Below are 13,160 nucleotides of genomic sequence, written 5' to 3' on the forward strand. Positions count from 1 at the left end.
CCGAAGCAAGGCGCAGGGCGAAAATTAAAACAAAAGGGAATAAAGTGTAAAAAAAAAAAGTAAACTTACTGGCGGGAACCGGCGGGCGCGCCTTCGATCCAGGCGGCGGCGGGAGCCGGCGGGCAGGTGGGTGCGCATTCCATCCAGGCGGCGGCAGGAGCCGGCGGGCAGGTGGGCGCCCGTTCATCCAGGCGGCGGGAGCCGGCGGGTGCGTGTTCGATTCAGGCGGCGGCGGGAGCTGGCGGGCGGGTGGGCGCGCGTTCGATCCCGGCGGCGGCGGGAGCCGGTGGGCGGGTGGGCGCGCGTTCGATCCAGGCGGCGGCGGGCGGGTGGGCGCCTGTTCATCCAGGCGGTGGCGGGAGCCGGCGGGCGGGTGGGCGCGCGTTCGATCCAGGCCACGGCGGGAGCCGGCGGGCGGGTGGGCGTGCATTCATCCAGGCGGAGGGAGCCGGCGGCGAAAGCGGCCTCCGGCAGCCCCCGCCGGCAGTGAATGAATGCACACCTGTGTAGCCCGTGCGATTTCGGCGCTCAAGGCGTGACGTCACGACGCTTGACGTCACGGCATGTGACTGCCTTGAGAGCCGAAATCGCACGGGCGTACACAGGCGTGCATTCATTCACTGCCGGCGGGGGCTGCCAGAGGCCGCTTTCGCCGCCGGCTCCCTCCGCCTGGATGAATGCACGCCCACCCGCCGCGGCCTGGATCGAACGCATGCCCACCCGCCCGCCGGCTCCAGCCTCCGACTGGATGAACGGGCGCCCACCTGCCCGCCAGCTCCCGCCGCCGCCTGGATGAACGGGCGCCCACCTGCCCGCCGCCGCCTGGATCGAACGCGCGCCCACCGGCCCGCTGGCTCCCGCCGCTGCCTGGATCGAACGCGCGCCCACCCGCCCGCCGGCACCCGCCGCCTGGATCGAACGCGCCCCCACCCGCCCGCCGCCGCCGCCTGGATGAACAGGCGCCCACCCGACCGCCGGCTCCTGCCGCCGCCTCGATGACCGCACACCCGCCCGTGTGGAGATGGGGGATTCGGAAAGTGACAGGTATTTATATATATATATATATATATATATATATATATATAACAACTTTACGCTGCAAATGTTAGTATATATGGAGGTCGTCCATGGTGCAGTCCGGTACATAGCTGTTCGAACACCACACTAACACCAGGTAGAGGGTAGGCGGTAAACTAACAGGTTAAGGACGCGGCAAAATAGTGGGTTACAAAGGAGATAATTGGAGCGCGCGTCACAGTATCGGAGGGGAATAGCTAATTCGTTCATTAAATAGCTAATTCGTTCATTTACATATCATATACATGCTGGGTGCGGAAAGGGTTACGGGTGGGTTTCAAGAAGCGCTAAGGATGCGTGAAACTGGAGACTGTATCGCAGGATCGCCTTACGCGTCCAAATTGTGCGCCCACAGCGGGTTACAGACGGGGAATCTCCAACCGCACGTTACAGTATCGAGCTGTAAGTTGTAGAATTTGTTGCTGAGTGATATGGTCAAGGTTAGGAGAATAGCTAGGTTTAACAAAGATTTGGATAAGTGTTCTCTCTCCACAGTGTATGTATATGTTTCTTTATTATGCTTTCACTCTGTGTCATCTTTTGAGAATGCTTAGCTTAGATCTGCAGGGTGTGATGCTCCTTTTACTAATTGGCTATTGCTAGTTGCTGTTTGAATATTTCTGAACTTCCTATTGGATCTTCTCTCAATTTATCTCTCTGTTGCTCTCTCTCTCATCTTCCATTGACCTGAGGCATGCTGAGACTGTTTCCCTGTCTAGAGGGATTTTCCATTGCAAAAGGCTCTTGGCAAGCCAACAGCAATCCTGAATCCTCACCAAGCTCCTAAGAAGCATTGCTTTTTCACCTATCTATTTCCTATCTGCTACTGTTCCCTATTGTTCACTATAGCCACAACTTCTACTTCAGCTGCAGTTCTCTTCATCTGACTACTGGGCTTTCAGAGACTCATAACAGCTGAACCAGGCTTCTGTCTGTACTTAGTGTCGAGCCACAGTAAGTGTTTAACCATTCATCATTCTAATAAATGTTATTTGGTATTCAGGAACTGAGTTCTCTTATATTTGAAATTGGGAAAAAGAAGGTTTAACTCTTCACTTTTTTTTTTTCCATGTGCAATGCTTTTCTGAGATCAGTACATCTTCAGATTCAGTTAAAATAGTCACAGATGCACATGCCCAATCCTCATAAAGGAATTCATTTAGATTCACTAAAATACCTTTCTGGAATCAGGGATAACATTCTTATTACAATTATAACATCAAAATGGAATTAAAATATCTTCAGTTATCTCCAGCAGAGAGCCCTGCTACGCCTCTAGTGTCCTTACACTTTTTCTAAACAGACATCACCTCCATGTGCAGATTAAATTAGCATGGGAGACTGATCAGCTGGCTTGGACCTCCTCTGTGAAACTTGTGCTAGCCAGTGAGGTCTCACTCTAGGGGCAGATGCAAAATAAAGCGTGGAAAGCGGGTGCTGAAAAGACAGCACCCACTTTCTTAACATGTGCATGGCACCTGCAAGCTAAACATTGAGAGCTGAGGGTAGTATAAAAAGTTCCTGAAGGATAGGCACATTAAGCAATTTTTATCTAAGTAGAAGTGGGGATTGCCACTTCTTACGTCTGGGAAACAGCAACAGTAAAGGGATCTCCCTATTACTCTCTTTTAAATGACTTCTGACTGGCCACTGTTGGAGATAGGATTAGTGGCCAACTGTCAAGTAATGCCTTAGCACTACCCCTAACACCCACTCAGGTTAACCCCGTGGATACTCAGAGCATCTGGCAGGCACTGCCCAGTCTTCCTTCACCTAAGTAAGTGCTTCTGTACTGGCAATCTCACACCCACTAACTGGGTACCTGTTTGCCTTTGGGCAAGTACTCACTTATGCTATGCCTTGGTGGTTTCTAGGGACATTGAGACCCCACAGAACCCAAGTGTCACACAGTTGCTAGAAATTTATTTGTAGAGCAAATACAAAAAATTCTGGGATCATTAATCAGTCACAGGATAGAGCTAACAAACTAAAGAGATTATTAAAAAATGCTGGGAACAATGAACAGAAAAAAAAGATTTAATTTTCAAACAGTCAAAAGGGAAAATAACAAGGATTTGTGCAGTTAATACTAACTAGACACATTTCACTATGCTTAGCTAATGACTGGGGAGGTTCAGGATGAGCTTTCCTCACAAGGATGTGTAGAGCTGAGGCAGAATCTTGGCACAGACCTGATTTATTTGCACATCCATCCATTTCTGGCATATTCTATGCTAGGTTGCTCTGGAGTCAGTACTGTATAATTAATGAAAGCACAAGGCATTGACTTCATGACCAATTGCAATACAGAATGTTGGAACTTTATACCATGATGTGGAGAATAGAGAATCATGCATTCCAGGCTTCACTTTGGGGTATATAAGCAGGTTAACTTGTTTAGTCCTAGCTGCCAGAAACTGCAGATCTGCCATCTGCTAGTCAGTTCAAGGAGAAAAAAAAAGGTCTCAGTAAAATAAGAACTCTTAACAGGCACAAAGATCTTCATTTTGCCCCATCAATCATTTCTTATGTTCCTATCTCACAATCTTAATTATTAATTCTCCAAATAAATTCACACTTGTCCACAGGTTATGCACATTCAATTACATTCAATTCGCTATATATATTCAGAGATCCCACTGTACCAGTCATGAATGTTGCTGGAAGAAGCAGGCCCTCTAATTCCATAGTTCAAATTACAATCCTGACATTGCTAGGTTTTAACATAGAGTCTGTATCAAGGGAAGCTGCCTCTATATCATCTGTTTGCAAAAGATTGGGCTTGAACTGTACAAAAGATTGGACAAAACAACTCACTGAATAGTATAAAAAGTATCACTGTGTAGCTGTTTATAAAAGGCTTAATATATTATACAGGAACGTATAAGCAGCATTTACATATCCATTTACTATTAGTGTCAGTAGGCGATAGATGAACAGTTACTGGGTTTGACAGTTGCACTGGATATAGTAATTATAGCATGAGATTTGGATATACAAGGTAGGATAATGTATGATAATTTCTACTATAGTAGCTTTGTGATTCCAATATTTACAGTAATAGCAAAATAAATATTAATTCACTGTTAGTGCTTTTAAATGTAGATTGTCATTGCAGTTCATTTGATAATATAGTATCAGGTTACTCTTCTTCACCATTGATTTTTTTCAATTCTCTCTGTCTCTTTCCAGATATGAAGCCAAAAGTTTACTTATAAAGCAAGGACATATACCAAGTGAATGTTATTTAATATTGTCTGGAAATCTGAAGATCATATTAGGTGACTTGAATTCCAAAATCAGAAACTTTACATCAGAAACTTTATATGAAGTTGAAGAAGGTGATTTCATAGGGGTAAATATACTTTATAAAATAATTTAATTGGACAATAATTTTTCTTAGGAATCTTAAATATCATTAAAAAGGAATAAGTATTATTTCATAAATGTGGATCATATAAGAATTTCACACCATATTAATATCTATGGTACCTGAATGTAACTTGATCACCCTCAGAGATTTTAACCTTCATATTGAGGCTTTCTTCAGAGAATTGATCAGAGTCTTCATAGAAGGAATGGCTACCCATGGATTTATTCAGTGTGTGAAGGGGCTCACTCATCAAGCCAGGGACATCCTTGACCTCCTCTACATGCCCTCAGCCACCCTTTTCTAATACAATGATGACAATCTACATGCCTTCTTGTTCAGAGTATTTTTTTCTGGCACTGACACTACACTGCCCACAGAATCACCATTGACTGCCTCCACCTGTTCAAAGAACCTGCAGCTTCAAGAACTACTTCTAGAGATCCTCCATCTCACAGATAACCCCTCACTACTACCTATAGTGGATGACATTGTATAGCATTGTAACTCTGAAGTATCAAGGGTCCCGGTTAAACTAGCCCTAAAGAAACCCTGTACAAGTTTCTGCCCTGGTTAACCAAGGAGCTCAATGCCCCAAGGCAAGAAAGAAGACCTCTAGAAAGAACTTGCTTTAAAGATGCTCTGAACAAGACGGACTGAAATGCAACCAACAGAGAACAAACCAATAGATCAATGAATCTTGTAAAAAAAACCAACTCTGTTTCTAATCATATATCAGAATAGTATAAAAGAACTGTTCAGAATCTACAAACTCCTCACCCAGTCATTTGTGCAGCATGAAGACTAGGGATGTGAATCGGGCTTCGGACGACTGAAAATATCGGATGATATTTTCAAAATCGTCAGAAATCGGGGGCTCCCCCAAAATGATAGGAAAACCCCACGATATTGATCGTGGGGGTTCTCTTATCGTTTTGGGGGAGGGCGGGAAAAACGGCACACAAAAATAACCCCTAAACCCACCCCGACCTTTTAAAACTAATCCCTTAGCTTCTCCCACCCTCCCGACCCCCCAAAAAACTTTTTACAGGTACCTGGTGGTCCAGTGGGGGTCCCTGGAGCGATCTCCCGCTCCCGGGCCATCGGCTGCCACTAATCAAAATGGCACCGATGGCCCTTTGCGCTTACCATGTGACAGGGTATCCGTGCCATTGGCCGGACCCTGTCACATGGTAGGAGCACTGGATGGCCGGCGCCATCTTGTGCTCCTACCAGGTGACAGGGGCTGACCAATGGCACCGGTAGCCCCTGTGACATAGTAAGGGCAAAGGCTATCGGGCCATTTTGAATACTGGCAGCCGACGGTCCGAGTGCAGGAGGTCACTCCCGGACCCCCGCTGGACTTTTGCCAAGTCTTGTGGGGGTCAGGAGGGTCCCCCAAGACTTGCCAAAAGCCCCTGGTGGTCCAGCAGGGGTCCAGGAGCGATCTCCTGCACTCAGGCCATCGGCACTAACCTCTTCAGCCTTTCCTCATAGGGGAGCTGTTCCATCCCCTTTATCATTTTGGTTGCCCTTCTCTGTACCTTCTCCATCGTAACTATATCTTTTTTGAGATGCGGCGACTAGAATTGTACACAGTATTCAAGGTGCGTTCTCACCATGGAGTGATACAGAGGCATTATAACTTTTTCCGTTTTATTAACCATTCCCTTCCTAATAATTCCTAACATTCTGTTTGCTTTTTTGACTGCTGCAGCACACTGAGCCGACGATTTCAAAGTATTATCCACAATGATGCCTAGATCTTTTTCCTGGGAGGTAGCTCCTAATATGGAACGTAACATCATGTAACTACAGCAAGGGTTATTTTCCCTATATGCAACACCTTGCACTTGTCCACATTAAATTTCATCTGCCATTTGGATGCCCAATCTTCCAGTGTTGCAAGGTCCTCCTGTAATGTATCACAATCCGCTTGTGATTTAACTACTCTGAATAATTTTGTATCATCTGCAAATTTGATAACTTCACTAATCGTATTCCTTTCAAGATCATTTATAAATATATTGAAAAGCACCGGTCCAAGTACAGATCCCTGAGGCACTCCACTGTTTACCCTTTTCAACTGAGAAAATTGACCATTTAATCCTACTCTCTGTTTTCTGTCTTTTAACCAGTTTGTAATCCATGAACGGACATCACCTCCTATCCCATGACTTTTTAGTTTTCTTAGAAGCCTCTCATGAAGGACTTTGTCAAACGCCTTCTGAAAATCCAAATACACTACATCTACCGGTTCACCTTTATCAACATGTTTATTAACCCCTTCAAAAGAAAGCAGATTTGTTAGGCAGGACTTCCCTTGGGTAAAGCCATATTGACTGTGTTCCATTAAACCATGTCTTTCTATATGCTCTATGATTTTGATCTTTAGAATAGTTTCCACTATTTCCCGGCACTGAAGTCAGGCTCACTGGTCTATAGTTTCCCGGATCATCCCTGGAGCCCTTTTTAAATATTGGGGTTACATTGGCCACCCTCCAGTTTTCAGGTACAATGGATGATTTTAATAATAGATTACAATTTTTAACTAATAGATCAGAAATTTCATTGAGTTCCTTCAGTACCCTAAGATGCATACCATCCGGTCTCTCTCTCTCTCTCTCACTCACTCTCTCAGCATAAAACATGCCCCTTTTGCTATCACATGCGATACTTATCACATTTTGATAAATCCAGGCCTAAGTTTTTAACCAGATAAGTTCAGGGCAGTGAAACCAATGGAATTTTCAAAATCTAGTTTGGCTAAATCTGGAACTTAGCCAGACAACTTATTTAAATATGAATGACTATGTTATCTATTTTTATTATGTATGTAACATATTCTTTCATCTTGTCTCTCTCTTTCTGAGAATTCTGGTAGGAGAATGAATAACAAATCCTTGTAATAAATTAATAAAGGCAAATAATAAAATCTTATATATATATATATATATATATATATATATATATATATATATATATATATACTAATATATATATAGTATTCAAAATGGGGAGACAATGTTCAAATTGCTTTTTACTCAAAATGATAAAGGGGATGGAACAAGTCCCCTATGAGGAAAGGCTGAAGAGGTTAGGGCTGTTCAGCTTGGAGAAGAGACGGCTAATGGGGGATATGACAGAGGTCTTTAAAATCATGAGAGGTCTTGAACGAGTAGATGTGAATTGGTTATTTACACTTTCGGTTAATAGAATGACTAGGGGGCACTCCATGAAGTTAGAAAGTAGCGTAGCACATTTAAGACTAATCAGAGAAATTTCTTTTCCACTCAATGCACAATTAAGCTCTGGAATTTGTTGCCAGAGGATGTGATTAGTGCAGTTAGTATAGCTGGGTTCAAAAAAGGTTTGGATAAGTTCTGGGAGAAGTCCATTAATTGCTATTCATCAAGTTGACTTAGGGAATGGCCTCTGCTATTACTGGCATCAGTAACATGGGATCTTCTTGATGTTTGGGTACTTGCCAGGTTCTTGTGGCCTGGTTTGGCCTCTGTTGGAAACAGGATGCTGGGCTTGATGGACCCTTGGTCTGACCCAGCATGGCAATTTCTTATGTTCTTACTCAAGTATATTACTTTGAAAATTGTCCTTTTGCCAGGCTAACCCGCTTCCCTCCAAAGGTCTGGCTGACCGCGGCAGGTAGGATGCCCCTCTGATGGCATGGCTGCATACTATCAGCCAGCCAGGATCTCCTTCCAAAGATACAACTTTTAGTGTGTGGCCACATTATCACAGTGGAACCCAGATTGCTGCTAGTGTGTGGTTGCATCATCAGAGGGGTCCCCACCTTTGTGAGAGTTTGCAACAGTAGCAGCATGCTGGCACCCTTCCAGTCTAACCCTCCAGTCTAACCCATCTTGCCCTCCACTTCTGTTAGCCCTCTTTCACATGTCCAGCCTCATAAACTGTATTTTATCTGAGATCCAGAATCATATCAATCTCAGTGCTGTCTATGTAGCAAATAAGTTATAATGCAAAGAATCTGTTGATTTCAAAGACTGTTGACTGCAGCACAGTTGTACTGCTGTAACAATTGCTATACAGTAGTAGTAGGTTTTGGAGGCAGGACTTTAGATTCCAATCAAGGAGATTCTAATAAAATGGAGAACAAATGGCACCGTAACATTCATTTCTGAATTGCAGGAAATTTGCCTTGTGACGAATAAAAGAAGACCTGCTTCAGTTGTGTGTACTTCAGAGGTGGAACTGCTGGTGATATACAAAGAGGTACAGCTAATCCAATGAGTGCATACTATGTGAAGGATTTTAAAACCTACTTCAAAATTTCCATTAGGAAGTTTCTCTTTTAAGTATTTTGTATGAGAAATTATAGGAAAAAAAAAAGGAAAAATTATCCTTACTTAAATTTAGACAGCAGAGATAACAGTGGTGGTGTGATGGCGGTAGGAGCCTTACACGTCTCATTCTGTGTACTTCTTAAGTATAGCTTTGCAATCCACTGCCTCCTTTACATCCCCTTGACACAAACCCTCCCCTAAATTGATCTATTTATTTAAAAGTTCTATATTTTGCTAAATTCAAACAAATGGTTCTCAATGGATTATAGTATATTTGACGGACCCTCCGGTCGCGTCACCAGTAGGACCTGGTTGAGCCCTTTGCTCAGCTAGAGAGAGAGAATAGGTTAGAGTGAAGAGAGGATCCATTCAAATACAGCCCCTCCTTCTGTGGGGTCTGGAATGGCCAGCCCACTTGAAACAATATATAACCGAGCCCTTGCTACAGCTTGGGAGGCAGTCCATTTAGGTTAGCAGAGTGCAGAGGTGTCAGGAGTTAACTTTTGTTGTTTTCAGGCCCAGTCAGTAAAGGCAGACTAACCCAGGCTGATGGTCCTGACCAGGGATGGGAGGGAGTTCCTCTTCCAGTGCACAATCTGTGTGATTGAGTTCCCTCTGGGTTTAAGTTTAGGGATTTTTGATACTTTTATTTAGGAGCCTCACTGGACACCTGGCCCTGTCTTGCACGTAGGGATTAGGGAACCCTGATTGTGAGCCGCCCAGGGATAGGGAAGATACACCCCTGAAGTGGTGGTGACCTTCTATGAGGAGGGGACTCTGCTGTTAAGTTTCTGTTCCTTTTTGGAGAAAGAACACTTTTGTTAGAAGATCCAGGAGGTAGATTTTGGCTGCCCCCTCCCTTTCTGCTAGAAGCAAGAGATCTGCTTGTTTCAAAGAGAGTCCCGTGCATCAAGGATCCAGAGAGAGTACTGAAGAGACTGTGTAAGATCAAGGAGATCCTGAAGATCTGCTAACCGTGAGTACAGGAAAATAACGTCACTGGGGTCACCCATCCGGTGTTCACCACCCTGGGGAGAGAAAGAGAGGATTTACTTTCTGTGCCACAGACTTTGCTAGTTTTATCAGCTTGGAGGGGGTTTTGACCATGCTAAGGACCCTGCCCATCTGGGAGCTCCACTTCACTTTAAATGAAGAGAGTGGATGTTTTCCCTGCCCTGATATATAAGTGAGTCCTGCACAGACAGAGGGAAGAGACTGTAAAGGAAGTGAAGAGAGATATCGGTGCTGCTGCAGTTTGAGTTTTGTGACATTCACCATCAGTCTTTAACAGTATTATTTTGGACACTAACAAAGGGGCCGATGCAATAATTTTTGCGGAAAGCGGGTGCTGACTTTTCAACGCCCGCTTTCTTAACGCACGCATGGCACCCGCAAGGGGGGGGGGGGGGCGCCATGCAATAGGCAGATCAGGAGGTCGCGCTAGCAAGGAGGTGCTAGGGTAACTTGCGCGACCTTAGCGCCTCCTTGCTAACGCGACCCCGCGGCGGCTGCCGGTTATGAAGACCGACGCCGGTAAACTTGGCATCGGTTTTCATAACCGGCCGTCTCCCGAGGTATTTTTTTTTTGTTTGTTTTTTTACTGAAGCAGTACAGAAAAGCAGAAAAAACTGCTTTTCTTTACTTCTTTTATATGCACTCAGCTATTAACTCCTGCTCCAGGCAGGCGTTAATATCTGAGCGATAAATGTGCGTCTGAGACACACATTTCTTTTTTTTGAATGCGGAGTGAATGAGTAATAGCCTCGTTCACATGCATTTGCCTGTAATGAGCGCTATCTCATTCACTCCATGTTGGATGAGGGTTAAATAGGCACTAATCCCCCTACTGCATTAGGGGGTGGATTAGCGCCTATTTAACTTGCGTCCAACAGCGGGTTAGTGCGCTCGTGTGAGTGCACTGTATTGCATCGGCCCCTAAGTGGCTCCAGAGTATTTATTTCTGCACTCACTGCACCCCCATCAGAGAGCAACATCCTCCCCAGGGGAAACACAAGGGAATGTGCAAAGAAACCACCCCTGTCACATCGGGACCTGAAAGGACTCCTTTCTTCCTCCAGGCCAGAGAATCCACACCTTGGGAAGTAAAGGAGGTACCAGAGCTAGTCAGGGTCCCTGCCCCAAAGAGTTCAAATAATCTTATGGCCTCACCCATGCTGGACTGGAACACCGGGGTGGAGTTACATATAGAAACAATAACTCCAGCACACACTTCACCCACAATTCACATTTTTCATCCACCTCCAACTCATTACCTTTCACACTACCTGCTCACTTAACGCATACATCTTTCTCTTTTCACAGATAGCAGCTGCTCTTTGGAGAAGGAGAACCAGGCACTTCCTGCTGAAGGTTCTCTGCCACCACCAGCAGACCCTCAGCCAGTCCTCTTGCAGAAGCCGGACCCTGTTCTTCTTGAGATCCTAGCCCCACTTAAGCAACAGCCACGAAGTGACCTACTGCATTCCCCCATTTAGTTGACCCCCACATAGGGTCACCTCCCCATTTGCCCCCAGAACTTGAGGTCAAAGATCCTACTGGGAATCTCCCATTGGAGGACGAGGAAAGGCAGCATGCTGGGCCACAGTTTTGCACTGGCACTCTGAAGCCACATGCGGCTCCTGAGGTTGGGTCCGTGCAAGGAGCACCTGCTCCTTTCTCAGAATTAGGCTCTCATGGTAAAAGCTCTGGAGTGGCTATATCAAAATATGGCTAGCATGCATGCTGACCTCAATGGGCTGGCTGCACAGATGGAGTGCATGGTTGTCATTCACAAATGGCTAACAACTGCTCCTGAATTGGTAGCCCTGCGTCTGCCACCTGAGCATCCTGCCCTAAATCTTCCAGCACCTCTTCTCCTCAAATTCTTGGAGTATTTTTTTTTTTTGTTACAATTCCTTTTCTTCCCTTATATAAATAACTCTGTTTTATTTTTATAATATAATAAGTTATTTTTTTTTAACATTCTCATGTGTGGGGGGTTTTATTTGCATGCTAAATGCCATGTTAGCCCTTCACTCAACCCCTTTCAGGGCCCACTGCAATACAACACACATATACAAAGGAGCTTCACAGAGAAAGCAGGGGCCAAGAATCAGTCAGGAGGTGTGCAGAAAGATAAGCATTTGGTGGGTCCTTCTTCCCAAATCAGTCCTTAGCAAGGCAACAATTGTTAGGCTGCCCTCTGTTGTCATCTGATCTGCCATGCCTCAAATGGTCTCCTTCACCCTTAACAGCATGCCAGGAATCAGAGTTAATCATAACTGTCTCCTGGAATAAGGCACCTCATTGATTTCCACACCTCCCACATAGAGTCTGGACAAGTCGTTATTATGCACAGATGGAACACTGTGTTCAGTAGATGCTGTCAAGTGCCCTAACCCTCATACAATAGAATGCAGCTACCACAGCACACTTTTTGGTCCACTAAACTATCTGCTTCTCACACAAAACCCATCTGGACCCTTACTTTTGCAAAGTACTGTGGGGTGGGACCCCCAAATTGAGACTTTCTTTGGTTTCTAGTTGCACAAGACATTTTGGGTGGGGGAGACCTTGCAATGATCATGTTTGCCATGTGTGGGAAATGTTTTGTATGTTTGCTATTCCAATACTGGATGGCATTTTTAGAGATGTGAGCACTGTAGTTGATGGGATAATAAGTTTGGGTTAAGTAAGGGGTGTGTTGCTTTAAGAGTGGAAGGTTCTCCAATTGAGTAACAAAGGTTTAGCGGGAGGTATAAAAGCAGGGAGTCCCTCTCCAGGGATTCTGCAGCCTGGAGCAGCCAGCCTGCAGGCTGGTGAGACCTGGGACCTCACCAGTGGGAGTGATATCCTACAGGGCCTCTTCCCTTCAAGGGGAGAGGCCCGAGGCGAAGGATTGGAGAGGTTTCTTTCTCCTCCCAAGGAACTGATGGAAGCCAGGTGATGTAGCAGCTGTCCTTTCTCTTAAAGAACAAGGCATGGAGAGGAGGAGTCTGGGGTGATTCTGGGATGAGGAGTGCCCCAAGTGGTCCATGACTTTTGGGGCTGCCAGGTTAAGCCAACCTGCTATGGGACTGAAGAGGTATGGAAGTTGAGTGGGAGGTCATAGACCCAGGGGTTTTGAGTAGTTCTGAAAATGGAAATTCCACTCTCTCCTTTGGATGTGAATTTTGATACGATAGGTCTGAAGTAGTCCAACTGAGTGAACCTCATTCCTGTATGCTCCAGAGAAGAAACAGGTGCGGAGGTCCAAGAGTTCCTTGTAAAGGATGGGAAGCTGCCCCTGGAAACCTCCTGAGTGCTCTCTAAGTGTGGAAGAGATGTCTTTCTGACTGATTCCCAAGAATTCTGATTTACTCAATATGACATTGTTTACCCTAAGCTAATCC

The 13,160-nt window shown here is 45.2% G+C and overlaps 1 protein-coding gene across 1 annotated transcript in view; it reads left to right on the top strand.

The window, feature by feature from the left end:
• The window catches only part of LOC115083518 (cyclic nucleotide-binding domain-containing protein 2-like), a 316,705-nt gene that overhangs the window by 43,373 nt on the left and 260,172 nt on the right, over positions 1 to 13,160 (top strand). The window contains exons 6-7 of the mRNA XM_029587398.1: positions 4,270 to 4,432; positions 8,615 to 8,698. Coding sequence (XP_029443258.1) covers positions 4,270 to 4,432; positions 8,615 to 8,698 — 247 coding nt within the window. The remainder of the gene's footprint in view (positions 1 to 4,269; positions 4,433 to 8,614; positions 8,699 to 13,160) is intronic.

The sequence above is a fragment of the Rhinatrema bivittatum genome, chromosome 1 (genome assembly GCF_901001135.1).
Source record: "Rhinatrema bivittatum chromosome 1, aRhiBiv1.1, whole genome shotgun sequence".
Classification (NCBI taxonomy): domain Eukaryota; kingdom Metazoa; phylum Chordata; class Amphibia; order Gymnophiona; family Rhinatrematidae; genus Rhinatrema; species Rhinatrema bivittatum.